The sequence below is a fragment of the Andrographis paniculata genome, unplaced genomic scaffold (assembly GCF_009805555.1).
Source record: "Andrographis paniculata isolate CXL003 unplaced genomic scaffold, ASM980555v1 Contig65END, whole genome shotgun sequence".
In the NCBI taxonomy this organism is placed as follows: domain Eukaryota; kingdom Viridiplantae; phylum Streptophyta; class Magnoliopsida; order Lamiales; family Acanthaceae; genus Andrographis; species Andrographis paniculata.
The window spans coordinates 1,238,091-1,261,141 of record NW_026137601.1 but is presented as its reverse complement, the minus strand read 5'-3'; the positions used below and the strand labels follow the sequence as shown (position 1 = coordinate 1,261,141).

At 41.0% G+C, this 23,051-nt stretch overlaps 3 protein-coding genes across 3 annotated transcripts; 2 read left to right on the top strand and 1 right to left on the bottom strand.

Moving 5' to 3' along the window:
* The first annotated feature begins 138 nt into the window (after positions 1-138).
* Positions 139-928, top strand: LOC127262567 (uncharacterized). Its single transcript, XM_051291305.1, has one exon. The coding sequence runs from the start codon at positions 147-149 to the stop codon at positions 825-827; it is 681 nt and encodes a 226-aa protein (XP_051147262.1). The 5' UTR covers positions 139-146; the 3' UTR covers positions 828-928.
* A 1,490-nt stretch (positions 929-2,418) lies between these two features.
* Positions 2,419-3,331, top strand: LOC127262464 (uncharacterized). The gene has a single exon (XM_051291154.1). The coding sequence runs from the start codon at positions 2,450-2,452 to the stop codon at positions 3,134-3,136; it is 687 nt and encodes a 228-aa protein (XP_051147111.1). The 5' UTR covers positions 2,419-2,449; the 3' UTR covers positions 3,137-3,331.
* A 1,305-nt stretch (positions 3,332-4,636) lies between these two features.
* Positions 4,637-6,294, bottom strand: LOC127262297 (gallate 1-beta-glucosyltransferase 84A24-like). The gene has a single exon (XM_051290926.1). The coding sequence runs from the start codon at positions 6,264-6,266 to the stop codon at positions 4,758-4,760; it is 1,509 nt and encodes a 502-aa protein (XP_051146883.1). The 5' UTR covers positions 6,267-6,294; the 3' UTR covers positions 4,637-4,757.
* Between the last annotated feature and the right edge of the window lie 16,757 nt (positions 6,295-23,051).

The window sequence follows — 23,051 nt, the reverse complement described above, 5'->3', positions numbered from 1 at the left end:
ATGGAAGCCTAGAAAATTCTTCAATCACTACATTGGACTCATTCTTTGCCCATTTTTTTACACAAGCCTATGTTTGAATGAATATATATATATATATATAGGGGTTCAGAGTTCAGACATAATCCCAACAGTCATAAACTCAAATAATGACAACCTTAAACATGGCCTTTATCCTTCTGGCACTGCTGATCGGCGCTTCCGCCATTCCCGGCGGCGCGGCGGTGGAATACACCGTCACCAACAACGCCGCCAGCACGCCGGGCGGCGCACGGTTCAACACAGACATCGGCGAGGACTACACCCGCCGGACCATGGGCGGCGCCACTGACTTCATCTGGGAAATCTTCCAGCAGAGCGACCCGGCGGACAGGAAGAACGTCGACATAGTCAACCTTTTCATCGACGAAAATAATCCCTACATCGCCTACACCAGCGGCAATGAAATCCACTTCGACTCCGGCTACATAAACGGCATCTCCGGCGACGTCCGGCAGGAATTCGCCGGCGTCTTGTACCACGAGATGACGCACATTTGGCAGTGGGGCGGCCCCTCGGGGGTGATCGAGGGAATAGCCGATTTCGTGCGGCTCAAAGCCGACTACGCGCCGAGCCACTGGGTTGGCCCCGGGGGCGGCGAGAAGTGGGACGAGGGGTACGACGTGACGGCGAGGTTTCTGGACTACTGTAATGACCTCCGGAGCGGCTTCGTGGCGGAGCTGAACAAGAAGATGAGGAACGGCTACAGTGACAGCTACTTCGAAGACCTTCTGGGAAAGCCGGTCGATGTTCTCTGGTCGGATTACAAAGCTAAATATGGCAACCCTTAGATTGCCCGACCCGACCCGACTCACTCAGTTTAATAATAATAATTGGCATGTTGCTTTTGAGTTTTTATCTCGTTTTTTACTATTCGAACATTCTCTAAAAAAAAAATTATTCATGCTCAAGATGTTTACGATTACTTTGTTCTTTTGAAGGATTTATTGGATTTTAATATTTATCAAATTTTTTCTTTTCAAAATATTAAATCAAAATTTTATTTTATATTTTTATATTATATTAAAAATTAATTTTATATTCAAAATATTATAACAATACCTATTTATATTAATATTTTTTTCGTCAATCAGTTTCTTTGCATTTTGCAATATTGAACACAACCTTGAGCGACAAAAATAGTAGTATTTAATGTAAAAATAAGGTATGTGAGAAGTAAAATAAGGTATTTCGATGAATTTATTATAAAGTTCATAAAAATAATAATGTAAATAGAAGAGATAATGACAAATTAATTATTATTTGTTAAAATATTAATAATAAAATTATGACTGAATACTTTTTTTACTGTAAATAAATTATACATAAATTTAACATTAGAAAATAAAAACTAACATAATTATTTTAGAAGTAGAAAGTACATATTTTTGTCTAAAAAAAACCAAAAAACACAGCCAATATATATATTATTGACTATTTCTCCTAGTGAATAATATATTGTGTGTTATTTAATAGTATATGATATTACTACTAGAAGCACATTATTCATACTAATATAATATAAATATAATAAAAAAAATAAAAATATATTTTATTACTGGTTTAATTATTAAGTTAAAATTTTGGTTGAGAGTGATTTATTTAATTAATATTTAGTTTATAATATAATAAATATATGATATGTCAGTGAAAATATGAGGGCTTTTATATGGATTTAAATGGAGGTGACTCTTGGTATATTTTGCAAATGATGAATATTAAATTAGTGCAAAGATGTTGTTGTAGTCCTCAAATTTGCTTATAATATATTCTTTAGTGACTAAGTAATCCCGAAAAAAATGAACGGCTAATGACATGAAAATAGTGGAATACATATGTATACTTGAAATGGTATAAGTAAAATATATGATCATATTTGTTTATTTAAATAAGATTCCTGATTCTACTAAGTACTTCACATTAGGAGAATTACAATGTCTGTGTTTACTTGTGAGATTTTGGTTTTTTGTTTTGGTTTTAAATAGTAAAATTTTGAATTGAAATAATTGTTTGATGTGATATAAACAAGTATTGACGTGATGTTTTTTAATATAAAATTTAATTCTAGTATAATTTCATTTTTTGATGTGATATTTTTCTATATTACACTAAAAATAAATTTTACATTCAAAATATTATACGGCTATTTCAATTTAAAATTTTTATTACTCAAATCAAAATCAAAATTAAAATTAAAATCCAAACTCTCCAACAAATACACATGGAAACATGGAAAATTCTTCCACACCTTCCAAACCCGCAAACAAAATACACATAGAAACATGGAAAATTCTTCCACACTACTTTTGACTCATTGTTTGCACAATTTTTTCCACAAGCCTATATACGGCTTTATCTCTCTATAAATACATACGTAATTCAGACATAATCCCAACAACCTGAAACTCAAAAAATGACAACCTTAAACATAGCCTTTATCCTCCTGGCACTGTTAATCGGCGCTTCCACCATTCCCGGCGGCGCAGCGGTCGAGTACATCGTGACCAACAACGCCGCGACCACGCCGGGCGGCGCCCGGTTCAACACCGACATCGGCGACGACTACAGCCGCCGAACCATGGAAGCCGCAACCAACTTCATCTGGGACATCTTCCAGCAGACCGACCCGGCGGACAGGAAGAACGTCGAAAAAGTCAACCTTTTCATTGACGACGATGCCCTGAAGCCGTTCATCGCCTACGCCATGGACAATGAAATCCACGCCGGCGCCAGCTACATAAACGGCATCTCCGGCGACGTCCGGCGGGATTTCGACGGCGTCATGTACCACGAGATGACGCACATTTGGCAGTGGAGCGGCCCCTTATGGGTGATCGAGGGAATAGCCGATTTCGTGCGGCTCAAAGCCGACTACGCGCCGAGCCACTGGGTGGGCCCCGGGGGCGGCGAGAAGTGGAACATGGGGTACGACGTGACGGCGAGATTCCTCGACTACTGTAATGACCTCAAGAGCGGCTTCGTGGCTGAGCTGAACTTGAAGATGAGGAACGGCTACAGTGACAGCTTCTTCCAGGACATTCTTGGAAAGCCGGTCGATGTTCTATGGTCGGATTACAAAGCTAAATACAACACTCCTTAGATTGCCCGACCCGACCCGACCCACTCAGTTTAATAATAATAACAATAATAATAACTGCCGTGTTTCCTTTTTAATTTTTATCTTGTTTCTTACTATTCAAACATTCTCTAAAATAAAAAGACTCATGTCCTAGATGTTTACATCACTTCCGTTAAAACACGAAAATTAAAAAATAATAGTTATTTATGTATTTTATTTTAAGATATTATATGTCTTTTATTTGTATAAAATTATAAAACTTATATAATAAAATTTATATTTATACTCAAATATTAATTTTGAACAAAAATGATATTTCGTGCAAAATTTAATCTAATGTAAAAAAGTTTTATACAATAAATAAAATATGAAATATTTTGTATGTATTACAATACAAGAAAGTGTTATAATTTACCTTAAAAAGAAACACAGCCAAAATAATACATATATATGTGCGGTTAAATATAAACAAATAGCAAGAAATGATATACCTCTATAGGACAGGGTCATAAATCCAAATTGTAAAATAATAGAATTACATTATGGGAATTTGCAAATCAAATTGGGTAAGACAAATCAGACGAATGGTATGTGTCAAACAAAATTTGGAGTCATCAAGATTTGACCAACTTGATTGCTTTAATATAGAGATTGGCTGATCTGGAAAATGTTGATTTAAAGACTTGTATATCTTTCCAATTTACACAATTTGAATATGGAGAATAAGCTATCCAATTTTTGTATTTTTTTTTTTTTGTTTTGAAATAATATTTATAAATTTATTGATAAATGATTGTAATTTGTGGAAAACGTTGGAAAAATTGAAACAAAACCAACATTATTATTTTACGGGAGTAGATCCTCGCCGCATTCTCCCATGCCCAATCCAGCCCCACACACAGGGTATATATATATACATAATTGTGTATGTATAGAACGTGTCCGTACACGAGGCCGACGATCTCATCCCTTATTTTATCAAAAATATAAGCTTTTTTTGGATAGATATTTTTTTAAAAAAATTAAATTTAAAAAATTTAAAAAAATAAAAAATTAATATTTATATCTGTGATGTTTTTTAAAAAAATAAATAACGTCAGAATAAATGAAAGTATAATACTCCTAGTGATGAGTGAAAGTCTATTCTATAAATAAAGGTTATAGAATTGCAGATTCACTGGGATCACCATCCCCCTATCCCCTCAGTACGGTATATATATATTGTATGTGTATCTATATATGTGTATGGCGCAGGGGTGGTGATCCTCTCCCCAAGTTGCGTGTCAAAGTAAGAAACTGATTGGACGATTTTGGATAATTCACTTCCATTTTGTGGTTCTTATATTCCCAGCAAAAATCCATGTCTTGCTGCTCACTATTTACTTTTGACTTTAACCAAATTTAATACCTGGAAATTAAATTTAATTTACGTATCCAAATTCCCCATTACTTTTAACAATAATTAAGTGGCTTATAAGTATATATAACACGGCCATCAACACACGACAGGAGCAACATGACTACGTAGAATTGATGTTTTATTATTAAATAAAAATATTATTGTATTATTCGTAATTTATTTGACAATTTTACAAGTAAAAGAAGTACAACATCTGATCCGCATTAATTACGAACACATCATTTATGAGGCGCGTCCAGACACGCGCACAACCTCCTCCACAAATTCCACAATGTTCCGATAAGACGAGCCGCCCTCCGCCACCGCATCCGCCGCCGCCTTCTTCCACCTCGCGGCGTTCTCCTTCAACTTCTCCGCCGTAGGCCCGGCGGTCGCCGCCCTCAGGCACTCCGCGATCTCGCCGCGCGGGACAATCCGGCCGGCGGCCTCGCCCCGGCCCAGCCGGACCCCGACGCCGAAAACATCCACCAAGAACTTGGCGTTGGTCACCTGATCCCCCCACTGAGGGAACGCCACCGCCGGAACGCCGCTCGCCAGCGCCTCCACGGTGGAGTTCCAGCCGCAGTGCGTGACGAAGCAGGCCAGGGACGGGTGGTCCAGGACCTTCTCCTGCGGGCTCCACTGAACTATCTTCCCCCGGTCACCAATCTCCTCCAAATAACCCTCCGGCAGCACGTGACTCGCACGCGTCGAGTCCCACGGCGCCGGCCGCATGACCCACAGGAACGGCACCCCCGAGTCCCGGAGCCCGTACGCCAATTCATCCGCCTGCTCCTGCTCGAAATGGACCACGCTCCCGAATGAAACGTACACCACCGACGCCGGCGGGTTTGAGTCCAAAAACGCCGTACAGTCGTCGTCCGCCGGGAAGAAATCAGCCCTGATTGCATTCGAATCGCCGGCGGCAGCGCCACCTTCAATCGGCCGGAAAAGTGGCCCAACGGTTCTAATCGGCAGCCCACAAATTCCCGACATGGAATTGATTATTTCCACCTCCAAATCCTCGAAAGTGTCCATCAACACACAAAACAGTTTCTCAAGTTTCCCGAATTGCCCCAAAATCGCCCTGGCCAAGAAATCATAAGGGCTTCCGGGATAAAGGAAACTCGGGATTTCATCGTGTTTCAGCGCCGGCATAGACGGCAGCCGGACATCGATCTCCGGCGACTCCTCCATCGGAAAAGTGACAAGCTTATGGTAATAATGGTAATAAGCCGAGAAACAGGCGCAGGACTGGACCCATAAGACAGCACATGGAATCTTCATCTCGGCGGCGACGTCGGAAACCCAGGGTATGAAAGGATTATTAATTAGGCAGGAAACCGGCGGGTTCTGATTCCCAATAATCTCCAGAAGCTTCTGTTTTCCGACGAGCTCCAGCTGCGCCATGTAAGAGTCGAGGTCGTTCCGGTTGTCGTCGCTGAGGTCCCAGCCGTCGTCGAAGAACTCGAATCGAATGGTTCCACGGCCGTAGGGGGTGGGGGTGTTGCCGGCGGCGATCTTGCTGGACTTGCGGATGCTAGCGCCGGCGATCTCGGGGGCGGAGAACGTTACGGAGAGGCCGAGGGCGGCGAGGCGCTTGCCGAGACGGAGGAGGGGGTTGACGTGGCCCTGACCGGGAAAGGAGACGAGGAAGACATGAACGTCGGACAGATTTAATTTCAGATTGAGATTAAGATTGTTCTGCTCATGATTGTCGTCTGATTGCTTGCTGCTGCTGCTGCTGCTCATTTTTGCTTGCCCTGATCCTAATTTTGCTTTTCTTGCCTCAACAAGTATATATATGTTGATGTATTTTTTCAACAAAAATAAAGTAAAATTCAAAGACATAGAAAATATCCTTAAACTTGATTAATTAGTGCCTGAGATTAGGAATCTCTAAACACTGTAACGTACAGAAACTAAACTGAAAAATAAAATACTGAAATTTAAAGTGGTGATCCCCAAATCTGACTTTGCTTTGTTGAAGTTGATTGAAGATGCCTTGCCAAATGATGATCCAAATCCTTAAATATTCCCTGGGAAACCGTACTGAAAACCGTCACCCGAACGGTTACAACGTCTCCTTCTCAACCGTCTTCCAACCTTTCTTATGCTGACACGTGTCCCCAGCAGACCAAAAATCCCTATATTTCACTCCTTGAGCCAACTACAGACCTTCCGCTCTTTTGGCCCGACTTCGTCCTTCGTCCGACCTACTTCTTCGCCCGACCCCACTTGGGCCGACCTCCATATCAACCGCCCCCTATATTTGATCAAAGGCCTCCGTGTTTGTCCGACTCCTCCTTCTATCCGACCTACAGTTTACCCGACCTGCGGATATCCCATCTCAACGACTTTCTGTCTCGAGGATCTCCCGACTTGAAAACCTTCCGACTTGAGGTCTTTCCGTCTTGCGGACCTCCCGACCTGAAGACCTTCCGACTTGAGGTCTTTCCGTCTTGCGGACCTCCCGACCTGAAGACCTTCCGACTTGAGGTCTTTCATCTTGAGGGCCTCCCGACCTGAAGACCTTCCGACTTGAGGTCTTCCCGTCTGGCGGACCTCCCGACCTGAAAACCTTCCGACCTGAGGTCTTTCCGTCCTGAGGACCTACCGACCTGAGGTCCTTCCGTCCTGTATTTTCCTTAGAAATAAATAAATAAATTTATTTTCCTTGATTTCCTCACGGTGTCCTTCAGCCAGTTCAATCAACCCTATTGTCAGGCCCATTCTTCTTTTTACCTTGGGCTTTTAACCTAATTCTAAATTTCGTACGTAACAACTTGCCCGCCGCCAAGGGACTTTCAAACGCCATTTAGCAATCAATGTTTGGAAGTTCATAAATCACTACCCTCTTGAAAAACTCCCTTAGCAACTGCACCAGTTACTGCAACACTCCTGATAAACTTCCTTCTTCGCAATACAAGCCTGTGTGAATCACAATCCCAAAACATTCTAACTATGGCGAATCAATACATGCCTGCCCTTCCTTTCGACGGAACCCTTCCAGAAGGTCCATTTTCAGCTTCGAAAGTACTAACTCCGACGATCCGTCCATATTGCACTACTCCTGAAGACTCAAATCGGATGAGGGAAGTTTTGGAATCTCGCAACCCCTTGGCTATCAACAATCCCAACTACCAAGCAGTTCGCATCCGGGACAGCATCAAGACCCATCTCACAGACCCAAAAGATCTGTATCGCGCTTGGTATCGACGAGTAGCAGAACACTTCCAGACCCAATGGCGTTCCCAAAAAATCGACCAAGCAATATTGCTGTCCACCATGCCTATCAACCTGCATGAGAAGGTGTTGTTGGCCATGTCTGCCTTCTGGAATGCGGAAAATGGGACTTTCCTCTTCCCATCAGGCCCCTTTGGCCCAACTCTTATGGACGTGGCCATGATCGCACATCTCCCAATCGTGGGTGAAGACCCTGTAATGGGAGCCCTAGATGGGCAGGAGCCATCAGAAGACCATCCGGGATGGTCCTTACAAAGTGTGAAGGAATGGGGTTGGACAAAGTTCGCAACCGACCAGCAAGGGGCTCCAGGGACTCCTGTAACCGACCGGGAGCATACTGCCTTTATTCTGTTCTGGCTTTGTAGGTACATCATTGTTTCTCCTTCCAAAAGTGTTCTTCCTTCCCACCTCGACCTGGCCATTCATATTGCGTCAGGTCGGTTCTTCTCCCTTGGTACTCTATTTTTAGCCAATCTGTTCGAAGGACTCACCAGGGTTAGCCTTCGTTTAACAGATAACGATAATAGGAAATTAGACACTGCCGCGTCGGGTCCTTTTTGGTTTTTAGAACTTTGGTCCCGTCTTTACTTTCCCAACGCGTTTAACTTAGGATCTCCGCCCACTATGCCAACGTCTGAAAAACATTTAGGATTAGTCCTCAACCGACTCTGCTCAGGACGCAATAAACTCCAATCATCCGACCCAATAATAACTGCCATTTTAACAGATACCCGCAGTAACTCTCGATTTTCTATGTATAAAAAATATGCGGGTTATGCTCCCGACCATTTTTGGCCCTTTCCAGTACCAAACCCACTTCCGACTCCTGAGCCTTGTCCTCATCCCACCTATCCTTTCGCCTGGGACGTCGCCCTCAAACCCAGGTCTCTTTTTAGTAGCAAGAAACTTGATAAAAAAGGGCAGAAAACTTTTTACACTTTTAACTATGAACCTCAATTCATGGCGCGCCAGTTCGGCTGTTGCCAAGGTATCCCTGGACCCGTCGCGTGTCCCCAAATAATTTTTCAAAGCCCCGACCGACGAGTCCTTCCTAATTCAATCCCTTCTTATATCTCCCAGCTCACCACGTATATAATTTCCAATTCTTATATTCCTTTCCGCTCCAACCCTGAGATCGTAGATACTTTCAATGAATGGTGGTCGGTCGTATGGTCCCTGATATCCCCTGATGAGAGTCGGTTGCTGAACGTCCTCCTCCCTCCCCAAGGACTGGTTCTAGGGACGGCGATACATACTAGCACCCAAAAACATACAACCGCCCCGGGAATCGGATCTGGTGGTCCCACGCGCAAAAGAAAAACTTCCCAATTGCAAACACCCCCGACCTCGGAGACCGACCAACAAACACTAGCAGACCTTGGAATAAATAGGACGTCAGCAAGGACCCGACCCCGAATTGGTAATGTTTCTTAACACCGTGAACCAATTCACTAAATCGTAACTTTGATTCTACTCATTTCATTCCCCAGAACCGACCTTGGTGACACCGACCAAGCAACCGACGCCAGCACCAACCGACCATTCAATCGGGCCTTTGGTCCAGACCAATTTGCCAATGAGCAATCGGGCGGAGGACCCGACGCGGAGGCAAACTCTTCCTCCCGCACCGAGGAGTGGTCGGGCCAGGCCCCCGACCAGGAGACAATCTTTACCAGCAGTACCTACAGAAACAGTAAGTTCTCTCACCAGCACTCCTTAGTATTCTAATGATCAACCTTGATATAGTTAACAACAAACATCTTCATGATTTTTCCACAGACACCTTCACCCATCCCATCAGCAGCAGGGGTCTCTTCTGACAGCGAGGGGACTACTTCCCAGATGGGTCGGCCGCCATACATGGCATCAGACTCATCTATATCAAAGGAAGAACCAGCCGCCCTCGCCGAAACTGACCTTCAAAACGACATCCCTGATGCTGCTGATCCCGAAATCGAAGGTGCCCCAGAGATCCTGGCTGCAGTGGCTCTAGAGGTAGCCGTCCAACCTGCAGCCGCCCTACCAGCAGCGGCACTCCCTCTAGCCATCGAATGGCAGGCAGAAGAACCACCCGTGGCAGCCCAACCTCCAGAAATGGGAGAAATGTCTTCATCCGATTCGGAGACTTCTGTGAATTTGGTAAGATTAAACCAATCCAGGTCATAACTTTTCTTTCGAAAAACACTAACTGTTTCCAATACTACTTTCTATAGGGACCCAGGTCGGCACCTCAGCGACCATTCGCAGCAGCCGACGAGTCGGCTGCTATTATACCAGCTGTCTGCCCAACTCGACCGACCTCATTGCTGCCCCCCTCACTGACAGCAGTCCGCCCAGAGGTACCACATATTTTCTCCGAACAAATTTGCAACTCCCTTGGAATATGTATTGACATTGTAGGACTTGCAGGGGCCTTCGGACTTAGCTGTCCTATCGACTGTTCCGGTTCCAGCGGAGGCCCAGACTGTGTTCACTGAGGCCATTAACCGTCCCCTGTCCGAACTAAGGTCCGACTTATTGGACAAACTCATTCAGACGGTTGGTGGCCTTCTTTTTTACACTCCAACGGAATCACCAGCCGTCCCCATTCTGCATCGGCTGATGGAAAGACTTACAGAGCTCAAGACTGAAGTGGTAGTCATTGGCCTTCTGTCAGCCGAAACCCCCCAGCCCGACTTCGATCAAACAACGCTGGAGAATTCTTTGACCAAGACTCGAGAATCCCTTCAGCAAACTACTGGAAGACTGGGTGGTCTCCTTAGCACGAAAGCTCTGGTTGATGATGCCATTCAGAAAAAGGAGGCAGAATTGCGGGAGCTGAGGAAAGAACAGTCTACCCTGGATAAGCAAATTACCAATGAACAGCATCTGCTTGAGAAGTATACCAAAAATGAGGCTGAATTGGATCAAGAGCTGAAAACCCAAGCCCGATCCCAATTCATCAGAAGATATCAGACGGCTGCCAATACCAGAAGGCTATCCAGGGATGAAAACAAATGGACACAGATAAAAACTGCCCTAGGGGCACTATTGTAATATTTCCCCCTTTGTAACAACAACTGACTTAGTAATCCATTTTTTCTTTCTTCTCTCAAAACAAGGATCACCTTTCAATTCCCAGCTTTATAGGAAACGAACCAAACTCCTTCTTTAAAAGAACATTGTTTCTCACATTTCAAGAAACACATTCCCAGGCACACTGAAAGTGTTAACAAACATGGCGAATGACCGACCTCATGTTCCATCAAGCAACTGGGAGGGTGTTCTTCAACCCTTCTTTGTAGGTAATCACCCTATTGGAGGCCATGCAGAAGACTTGTTACATATACTCAAGCAACTAGACTTCAAATTCCGATTCTCCCAACGAGGTAGAAGAACTATTCATCGCGTCATCCGCCTGATGGAAAAAGTCATTGAGGGGTATGAACCTCTTCATGACATCCTCAGCCGCATCCCTGATCTCCATCATCACATGGAAATGATCGAAAATCACGCAGCAAACATACTTCCAGATCTTGGTTGGGATAACCTATTTTCCAACCAACGAAAAGTCTTTTCAAGATTGCGGACCATCGTTGATCGTGAACATCAAGCCCTAACAGACATGCAAGCACGTACCCACCAAGATCTAGATGACATGCAAAGCCAATGGGAAAGGTACCGACCAGACTTGGAAGATCTTATTGAAGAAGAACCAGAGCTAATATCCACTCACTGGGATGAAAAGTCTGATTCAGAGACAGAAAAGTTCTCACAACCACACGATGACTAACAGAAATGAACCTTCCAGTAGGTTCGAACCCCCATAAATGGGTTCTGAATAATATGTGGTTTCAGGCAGTTTTGTTATCTGAAAAGGCAGGATAATACCTCTTCAGATATTTAGCATTAATACAATCATGTACTCTTCTACCTTCATGATTTACAATAATGAACGCGCCATTTCCAATATCTTTTTGAACAATGTATGGTCCTTCCCAATTCGGTGACCACTTTCCCAATTGATCAGTTTTCTTATATGTAGGAAGAATGGTCTTCCAGACTAGGTCTCCTTTTTGGAATGTCCTGTGAAGAACTTTCTTTCCGTAACTCCTTGCTCTGATTTCACTCTGTTTCACACTTCGATCTATTGCATGGAGACGGTTAACATCCAAATCTTCTAACTGCTGCAACATAAGTTGTTGGTATTCCTTTGTAAGATCACTATCAGTAAATTCTGTTCGGCCGGATGATGCCCGAATTTCGGCTGGTAAAACAGCATCTTGGCCAAACGTAAGTTGGTACGGCGAGAACCCTGTGGCCGTATTTCTGGTATTTCTATGTGCCCATAAAGCCTGAGACAATAACAAATGCCACTTTCTTGGGTTCCCTTCAATCATCTTCTTTATAATCCCAATGATAATCTTATTTGCTGCTTCCGCCTGTCCATTGGCTTGGGGATAATAAGGTGAAGAATGATGTAACCGAACACCGAATTCTGCCAAGAAATTAGAGAACTTTTCCCCTGTAAAGACCAAGCCTTGGTCGGTTGTTATAGACTGAGGAATACCATATCTGTAAATAATTTGGTTCAAAACGAAGTCTATCACTTCTTTCTGATCCACATTTTTCAAAGCAACTGCTTCTACCCATTTGGTAAAGTAATCAGTCGCGACCAATATGAAACAATGATGTTTCGATGAAGCAGGATGTATCTTACCAATAATATCCATAGCCCATGATTTAAAAGGCCATGGTTTTGCCAAGAATTGCAATTCGGTTACTGGCAAATGGTTTAAGTTTCCATGTCTCTGACATTCCTGGCAGCCTTTGGCAAATTGTATGCAGTCTTCAAAAATCTTTGGCCAGAAAAACCCCAAGCGATGAATGGCCCATCTCATATTGAGACCTGCCCGATGAGCTCCACATATCCCACCATGTACTTCTGTCATCACTTCTAGAGCTTCTTTAGATCCCAAGCATTTCAAAAGTAAACCTTCAAATGATCTCTTATACAAAATTCCATTTATCAATTGAAAACGTAAAGCCTTCAATCGTGTCGCAATTGAAACACTCGCACCAGGATTCTGTAAATACAGGATAAGCTCTGTTCTCCAATCGGGCACTGTTTCGCAGTCGGGCTCCTGTCCGACAGTCTCCTGCTCGACCAGAACTTCGCAGTCGGGATCCTGTCCAATAGCCTCTTGCCCGACCGTAACTTTGCAGTCGGGATCCTGTCCAATAGCCTCTTGCCCGACCGTAACTTTGCAGTCGGGATCCTGTCCAATAGCCTCTTGCCCGACCGTTTGGTCATATATTGGGTCTGTCTTTTCTTCTATGCCCGACTTGATCTCCGACCACATATCCTCCAGAATTCCTTTACAAGCCCTTTGAGCCAACTCATCGGCACGTTGGTTTTCTTTCCTCGGAATGAACTCAATTATTACTTCTGAGATTTTCGTCAGTAACCGACCCACAATGTCCCTGTATCTACGGAGATGAGGGTAATTACAAACATATTGGTTGTTTACCTGGTTGATTACTAGTTGAGAATCCCCTCTTATGATTACAGACTGGACCTTCCTGGCTATTAAAGCCTCCAGACCCAAAATTAAAGCCTCATATTCTGCCGAATTATGGGTCATGGCTTCCAATCGTAATTGTAAGTTGATCTTTTGACCATCAGGTCCTTGCAAAAAGACCCCTGCCCCTGATTTGTTTCCAGAGGTAGAACCATCAAAGAACATCAACCATGTTCTGGTACTTATATATGGCACACATCCGACCTGTAGATTATCCAGATATGATGAGCAACTAAATGGTCGGACACTATCACAAAGAGAATACCCGACTTGTGAGAATTCTGCCAAGAAGTCGGCTACTGCTTGTCCCTTAATTGCCCTCAGCGGGGAATGTTGAAGATCGAAAGGAGCCAATTTGATGGCCCATTTCATGAGTCTGCCCTTCATAGTAGGTCTCTGTAAAATCAATTTGATGAGATCCACCTTTGATATGACCTCAACTCTTCTGGGCAGCAAATAATGCTCGAGTTTAGTGCAAGCGAAGACCAATGAATAACACATTTTTTCTGGCATAGTGTAATTCAATTCTGGTCCTGTAAGGGTTTTACTGAGATAGTAAATTGCCCTTTCCTTCCCGTCATCACCATCCTGCGCCAATAAACAACTAACCACTTCATATGTATTTGCCAAATAAAGTTTGAGTGGCCGACCTTGTTTGGGAGGCATCAAGACTGGAGGGTGAACCAATGCCTGCTTGATAGCATCTAAAGCCGTTTGTTGGTCGGGCCCCCATTCAAAGGCAATCTTTCCAGCTTTCAACAATTTAGTAATAGGTCTGACCTTGCCAGCAGCATTAGAAATGAAACGCCTCAAATAATTCACCTTACCCAACAGACTCTGGATTTCTGTAACCGTCTTGGGTGACCGACTATCAAGAATGGCTTTAGCCTTGTTGGCATCAATTTCAATTCCTCTCTCATGAACTAAGAATCCTAGAAAGCTCCCGGCTGATATTCCAAAAGCACATTTGGTTGGATTCATCTTCAACTTGTACTTCTTCATTCTTTCAAATGCCTCTTCAAGATCCCTCAAATGTTCGTCAAAACTGGCAGATTTAACTATAACATCATCAATATACACTTCCATAGATCTGCCAATTAAATCATGAAAGATTGAATTCATGGCTCTTTGGTAAGTTGCCCCTGCATTCTTTAACCCGAATGGCATGACTGTCCATTCATAAATACCCAAAGCCCCTGGGCATCTGAATGCTGTCTTAGGAATGTCTTCTTCTGCCAAGAATATTTGGTTGTAACCTGCATAACCATCCATCAGACTAAGGATTTTATGCCCTGCTGCTGCATCTATCAGCATGTCGGCCATAGGCATCACATATTCGTCCTTAGGGGTAGCTAGATTCAAATCCCTGAAGTCGATGCATATCCTTATCTTACCATTTTTCTTGACCACTGGCACAATATTAGCCAGCCACTCCGCATAACGGCAAGGTTGAATGAAACCCACTTTGAGAAGTTTTTGGATTTCTTCCTTGATTTGAGGCATCAGATCTGGACTCATTCGCCTTGGAGGTTGTTTGTAAGGTTTACAACCTTCTTTGATGGGCAATCGATGCTCTATTAGACTTCTTGTCAAACCAGGCATCTCTGAATAATCCCATGCTAAACAATCAATGTTGTTTCTAATAACTTCGAGCATCATTGTTTGTTGCTCTTTAGACAAATAACCACTTAACCTGATCACTTTTGGAACCAATTCGGTTCCTAAATTAAACTCCAATAATGGGTCTTGTGATGAAGCTGTTGGTTCTGTTTTTTCTAATAAGTCGGGCCAGCGAAATTGTTCATCTTCTTGGAGGTGAACATCCAGAATCTCTTTACTATTTTCTGCTTTATATAATAACTGCTTTAAATAGAACTTATTAATAAGAGAACTACATACTTCTAAGCTTGTATCTTCCATTACAAACAAATTATACGGGAATGGGTGTGGCTTTATCATGAGCCATACAATAAAGGTGTTCTTTTAATAGAACATCGAGTTCTGGCCAGTGACTTTATAACCCTTGATTGGGTATTCCCTGGCCATGTACAACTGAGACATCGGAGCCACCTGACTGGAATAAAACACTGACTCTTCAACTTGTTCGGTTACATCGAATGGGTTGTCATTCGCTTCCATTTTGAAGACTTGATTTCCCTCCCAGAACATTAATTGTTGGTGCAGGGTTGAAGGCACACATTGAGAGGCATGAATCCAGTCTCTTCCCAGCAAGAGAGAGTATGTAGTATCTGCGTCCACAATAAAGAAAACAGTAGAGATCTTCTTTGGTCCGACCTCGATTGTGGCAACCATCATGCCTTCCGGCTTGGTCGGTTGCCCTGTAAAACTTGTCATTTCGAATTCCACAGGAGATAGATCATGTATTCCTTTTCCTAACTTCTTGAGAGTCTTCAATGGCATAACATTAAAAACTGCTCCATTATCCACGAAAACCTTTGTGATTGGTTTCCCACAAATATGAGCATTAACATACAGAGGCTTCAAATGGGAGTTCGCACCCTCTGGAATAGGAGGAAAGACAATTGAAGGTGCTTCCGACTGAGGCTCAGAATCTGTAATCTTTGCCAACTCTGTTTCCTCTAATTCGTCATCTGCCAAGAATGCCCATAAAGGTTCGTCCATAGTATCATCTACCAGACTCGCCCACGTCGGTTCATCACTCATCTGATTAATCTCTGTCATTCGACAAGGGATTCGTGGTCCCAGACGAGATTTAACAGACCTTAAACTTTCCTCTGTAGTTATAACTTCTTCCTTCGTCTTGTTCTGAGGTTGAAGCGTCAAAGATTCTATACGGAAGTCTTCAAAAGATGGATTGATGTTGATTCGTTCACAATGTTGGCATCTAAAACCTTTAATTATTTCATCTGCCACACCTTTACCTTTCCCCAGTCCCGACGAACTTCTTTTGGTATGGTCGGAAGCGCCTAATCCGTCATTCGGTTGCTTTCCTGACCAGACCCGACTGGACCGACCAACTGGAGACTGAATGGTTATTCCCTGCTCTTTGGTCGTTTGTTCTGTAAAGATCCGAATGGACTGACCTCCTGCCAAGTGGTCGGCTGCTTTTTGTTCGTCGGTTAGTTGTTCTGCTGAAGGACCTCTTTTCCCATACTTTGCAGCATACCTGCGTTTGGCATTGCGAATCTGTGTACGATTCATACCCGGGAAACGAGGGTCTATATCGACTGGTAAAGGCTTTTTATTTCGTGCCCAATTGCTCCCGACCGACCCTGTTTTTCTGGTCGGGTGATCACGTATCAAAACCTTTTCTTTCACCTCCACATTAAAAGAACCATCTGGATGGTCCCACTTTTCAGCAACTGGCTTCTCACAAATTTTGAGTCGTTCTTCCGGTCGGCTGCTGTTTGGCCGACTTCCTTTTTTTGTTTCGGGGCTTGGCTGGTTTCGTTCCCCTTTTTGTCCATCGTTGGCCGAACTTTTCCTTGTTTCCGAACTTGGTCGGATGTCAACCATTGCCGTTGTTACATTCGGAAACGGTTGCTGGTCTACACCTAGAGTGATGTATTTGAGCCGACCTGTCTTGATGGCCTTTTGAATTTCCTTCCTAAAATGAGTACACTGACTTGTAGTGTGTGTGAAAGAATTATGCCACTTACAATATGGTCTCCCTTTGATTTCTTCTTTAGTGGCAAGTCTTTGACCCTTTGGAATACGGATCTGCCCATCAGTCAGTAGGATATCAAAGATTTCATCAGCTTTCGAACTATCAAAGGTCGGTTGCTCCTTTCCTTCAGATCCTGGTACTGGCTTCAATTTAGGACATACATACGGTTTTCCAGAAAGGATTTCGGCTGCCATCTCTTCTGACTGATTAAAATCAAAGTCGCATGTTTCTGTTCCCATACTCGCCATATGTTGGCCTCTATTACGCCTGTTATGCTGATCTTCCTCTCTGAACAAAGATTCTAGACGTCCTGCCTTGGATGCAAGACTTGCCAAATCCTCAACATCCAGGGCAGTGAGTGCCTTTCTTAAACGAGTATGCATATTCCGGACCACTAAATTGGTCATCTCTTTCTCACTGATTACCGTAGGACATCGTCCCTTCATCAATCGCACCCTTTCTATAAACTGTGAAGCAGTTTCTTCTGGATACTGTCGCAATTCAAGTAAATCAGTTAAAGAAACAACTGGTAAAGGATTAAAAAATCTAGCGTGAAATGCCATCTCCAGTCCTTCCCATGTCTGAATTTGTGCTGGAGGCAAACTTACAAACCACGAAAACGCCGTTCTAGTAAGAGATAAACCAAACAGCTGTAACTTATAAAAAGGGTTATTGCCAACTTCTCCTAATTGTGCTGTGAACCGACCAACATGTTCTATGGTGGAAGATCCGTCCTCCCCTGAGAATGCATGAAAGTCGGGTGGTCGAAAATTCCTTGGGAGAGGGTGTTCATGAATGATCCTTTCTGGGAAAGGTCTTTGATATGCAGGGCGGTTAGCCATCTGAGGAGTTAATCCATACTGATCCCTTAATATATGTGCAATCTCATCAGGATCTACATGAAAGCGTTGATGATCAGGAACCTGGAACGGATCCTGCACAGGAATATGAATCGGATCATGTAAATATCCTTCAGGCCTGTCCTCCCTTGTATTGTTCGGCTGCGAACTGGTAACCCTTGGTCCCAGTGGAACATTGTTGGGAAAAGTCAAAGGAGTTTTTCCCCGATCCATTCGGTTGGGATTTGTGGCACTTGGGAATGTACTATCCACGAATGATGGCCCTGCGAAATTTGCCTGTGGTCTGGACGGTGACACTCCTGGTGGTGTTTGAGTGGGTTGAAGACTAACCCTTGACAATGCTTGATCTATCATGTTCTGCAACTGACTCTGTTGCTCACGCAACATGTTCGTTTGTTGCTCACGCAACATATTCTGCATAATCAAGGTATGCTGGTTGTTCATTTGTTGAACATAAGACCACCAATCAGTTGGTGGTTGTGGGATTTCCCCGGCATTTGGCACAATGGGTGGTGGAACGGATTCTCCCACCGGTGTCGAAGATGCTTGCGGTTGTGACCCTGCCATATGGACCCTTCCGATGATTCGGCCGGATCTAAGACGTATGAAATTATCGCCGGAATTGGAATGAGCAATTTTGTCTTGCTCCCACTGTGGTCGCCAATTTGTTGATGTATTTTTTCAACAAAAATAAAGTAAAATTCAAAGACATAGAAAATATCCTTAAACTTGATTAATTAGTGCCTGAGATTAGGAATCTCTAAACACTGTAACGTACAGAAACTAAACTGGAAAATAAAATACTGAAATTTAAAGTGGTGATCCCCAAATCTGACTTTGCTTTGTTGAAGTTGATTGAAGATGCCTTGCCAAATGATGATCCAAATCCTTAAATATTCCCTGGGAAACCGTACTGAAAACCGTCACCCGAACGGTTACAACGTCTCCTTCTCAACCGTCTTCCAACCTTTCTTATGCTGACACGTGTCCCCAGCAGACCAAAAATCCCTATATTTCACTCCTTGAGCCAACTACAGACCTTCCGCTCTTTTGGCCCGACTTCGTCCTTCGTCCGACCTACTTCTTCGCCCGACCCCACTTGGGCCGACCTCCATATCAACCGCCCCCTATATTTGATCAAAGGCCTCCGTGTTTGTCCGACTCCTCCTTCTATCCGACCTACAGTTTACCCGACCTGCGGATATCCCATCTCAACGACTTTCTGTCTCGAGGATCTCCCGACTTGAAAACCTTCCGACTTGAGGTCTTTCCGTCTTGCGGACCTCCCGACCTGAAGACCTTCCGACTTGAGGTCTTTCCGTCTTGCGGACCTCCCGACCTGAAGACCTTCCGACTTGAGGTCTTTCATCTTGAGGGCCTCCCGACCTGAAGACCTTCCGACTTGAGGTCTTCCCGTCTGGCGGACCTCCCGACCTGAAAACCTTCCGACCTGAGGTCTTTCCGTCCTGAGGACCTACCGACCTGAGGTCCTTCCGTCCTGTATTTTCCTTAGAAATAAATAAATAAATTTATTTTCCTTGATTTCCTCACGGTGTCCTTCAGCCAGTTCAATCAACCCTATTGTCAGGCCCATTCTTCTTTTTACCTTGGGCTTTTAACCTAATTCTAAATTTCGTACGTAACAATATATATATATATTAATGATGTATGCGCTGCGTATGTTTATTAACAAATACATATATATATATATAATATATTTTTTAGGGCGTGTTTGTACGGGGATTTTCTCCAAATACACTATTCATTCAATTCTTTTACTTCAAAAAATATTAAATCAAACAATTTTTTTTTTTTTTTTATATTATATTAAAAATTAATTTTACATTCAAAATATCACAACATCTATTTATATCACATCATACAATTATTCAAATTCAAAAATTTTACTATTCAAATCCCAACACAAAATTTAAACCCCAAACAAACACACCCTTAATGTCGTGGGAGCCCTCTAGCAGTAATTGCGCACTGGACAAACCTTCGGCCGAATGTATGACAGGTGACATGAGGTTTGTACGGTGATGTGGAATGGACATGAGATAATGGGTTTATGTTGGATTAAAAATTTAATTGTAGATTAAATATAATTATTTAGATTATCAGTTAGATTAAGTCTATATTAAATTATTTATTAGTTTATTGGATTTAAATATATTTAGTAAGGACGAACTCAAAAACTCGATAACTTTTTAGTTAGAGTGATGAAATTTTTATGTATTATTTGTATTTATGTCATATTTTTTTGTCACTTTACATTATGTCAAGGACAGACCTACGTAGAGATTTGGGGACCCCCCAAAGTCCTTTAAAAAAAAGATTTTTATGTGTATTTTTTTATAAACGTTTATCTAGTGATTAGGATTTGACCCCATTAAATTTATGATTAATACTATATATTACCTTTTATGTTATTATTTTAATTTATATTAATATATAGTATTTTTATTCATAAATATATTATATAAAAAATATAATATTTTATCTTAAATATTACTATTGTGGTAATCATGTACTAATTTTATTTTTTTTTCTACTCCTTTATTTTTCTTCTTTGCATTCCAATTACAGTGTCAACAGGAATGAAAAAACTACCATGACATTAAATTGATAAAAATGAATAGATAAAAAAAAAAAATTATATTTATTTTTACATGCACAAAAGGCTGAGTGACTAGTTCAAATAAAAAAAAATGATAGTTTCATGATTTGAAATAAGTTGAAAGTGAAATAAATGTTAAAAGTAAAAATAAAACTAATAGGCCAAACAATTTTGCCCGAAGCCTCGAAGCTGATTCGGTACTGAATATGTCACTGTGCTATTTTATGATTGTAACTTTTTAAAATAAAATTAAATATAAAACACTTCTTTCATCTTTCATCTTTTGATATTATCTTTACTTTAAAATTATTTAATATTTTTTTACTTTTCTTAATTTATACTTTGTTATTTTTATTTTAATAATCATTTTTAATATAATTTATTAAATTAAAATAAAACGGTAAAATAATCATATTTATTAATATGCCTATGGGCATTGTTTAGATAGAGAATTTTGGAGGTTTTTGGATTTTGGAAGTTTAAAAAAAAATAAAAAATAAAAAGTTGGTATTTAATATTTTGTGAGAGAAAATTTATTTGATGTGATTTTTTTAAAAAATGAATAATACCTTGTATACCAAGGTCATGCGTGGTAGGTGACCTGAGGCCAGGAGGTTTAAACCCATAACCTTATTGTCACAAATTCAACTTTTACACCACTAATTCATCCCGTAAAGTTATCTCTTACGGGACATGATTATATGTATTTTGAAGTTATTGGCCATGGTATAAAATAATGATGTCGACCCGGGTGGCCAGGGGGCTCCAGCCCTCCCTCCCCCGACCCCATCCTTGTAATTTTTAATTTTTTTGTTTTAATTTTATAATATATAATATAAAAAATAATAAATAAATTAAAAAATTGCAAACATTTGATAGAATATTTATGTGAAAATTTAAATTTTGAATAATAAAAAAAATTATATCATAATAATTTTTTGATAATATAAAATAGATATGAACAAAAAAATAATAAATAATAATTAAAAAAAAAATTTCAAAAATTTCTCAACCACATACACAGAAAATAATATTTTTAATAGCTTTTTTTTTAATAAATATTTTTATTATTTATCAATTTCATATAATACAAAATTCATCTTGTAATATGCAGTTGTCAATATAGATTGATATTTTGTAAAAATTTTTGAAATATGATAACTTCATTAATAAAATTATTGAATAACAAATAGATGATGATCGTTTCAAAATTTTAAAAATTAGCCCCTCCCTTTCATCCTAGTCTGATTCCGCCTCTGCTGGTGGCCGGAACAGGGTCGAATGAATCTTGAATTTCCAGCCGGACTTCGAAATTGGCCGGTCCGACTGAATTGAATTAGCCATAAATATTTTCAAGTGAATAAACAATTCTCTATCTTTGGGTGAATTAAAATAAGTGAAACATAATCTGGTGCATACTTTCGGGTAGCGGTTGCGGATTTTTACGTCATAAAAGTAAAAAAAAATAAAAATGGAACATAGTTGTAATAATAATTAAAATATTATAGTTCTTTTTATTTACGTGGAGACTATAATTATAAAAAAAGAAATGAATAAATTGATTTTCAGCCTATTGAAATGGCATAACAGATTAAATCAGACAGATATGAATCTTTATAATGGTTGCTCTTAAATAACAATAATAATTTTTTTAAATCAAAATATACATTTCCACTTTATCGGACTAAATATAATTAAGCATTGTATTTTTCAATAATATTCATATTGTTGGGAATGAGAGTGCAATCCTAGTGATGAAACTCTCAACTTTCGGCCTTGTAGATCGGTGGTTTTATTTTAGGGTAAACTATTTTTTTTAGTTTCGTAATTGGACCCCTTTATCATTTTAGTCCGTAAGTGGAACTTGTCGCAAACTAGTCCTATAAGTGAAAGTTTTTCGCAGTTTTAGTCCTTCGGCACCAGAGACGCTTGCATGGCTCGCCGGAGACCACGTGTCCTCCAAGTCAGCGACACCTGGCGGACACGTGGATTTTATTTATTTATTTTTATTTTTAATTTTATTTATTTGATCAGATTAAAAAAATTAAAAATAATTAAAAATAAATAAAATAAAATCCACGTGTCCGCCAGGTGTCGCTGACCTAGCCGGACACGTGACTTCTGGCGAGCCACGCGGGCGTCTCCGGCGCCGGATGACTAAATTTTTCACTTATGGAACTAGTTTGCGACAGGCTGCACTTACGGAACTAAAATGATAAGGGGATCCAGTTACGGGACTAAAAAAACAGTTTACTCTTACTCCCTCCCTCTCAATATAATAGTCATTTTTATCATTTTTGTCTGTTCCAAAACAATAGTATCATTTTTATAAATAATCATATTATTGTGAAATTATCATTACTTTTTCATTATTATTAAAGACAACTCAGACTACAATTCTGGGACCGATGAAATATTTTACTCTTCATGTTGCCGATGCAATTTTTAATATTTTAAATAAATTAGTCTCAACTTTTTTTTTTTTTTTTTCAGTTTCATTTTAATTTCTTTATTTTATAATTCTTACAATTTTTTATATACAAAACATCACTCATTATTTACATACAAAATATAAATACAAACACAAAATCATATAACAAT

What these genes read in the sequence shown, in the direction of transcription:
- LOC127262567 (XM_051291305.1), top strand. Translation starts at nt 147, where the DNA reads ATGACAACCTTAAACATGGCCTTTATCCTTCTGGCACTGCTGATCGGC.
- LOC127262297 (XM_051290926.1), bottom strand. Translation starts at nt 6,266, where the DNA reads ATGAGCAGCAGCAGCAGCAGCAAGCAATCAGACGACAATCATGAGCAG.
- LOC127262464 (XM_051291154.1), top strand. Translation starts at nt 2,450, where the DNA reads ATGACAACCTTAAACATAGCCTTTATCCTCCTGGCACTGTTAATCGGC.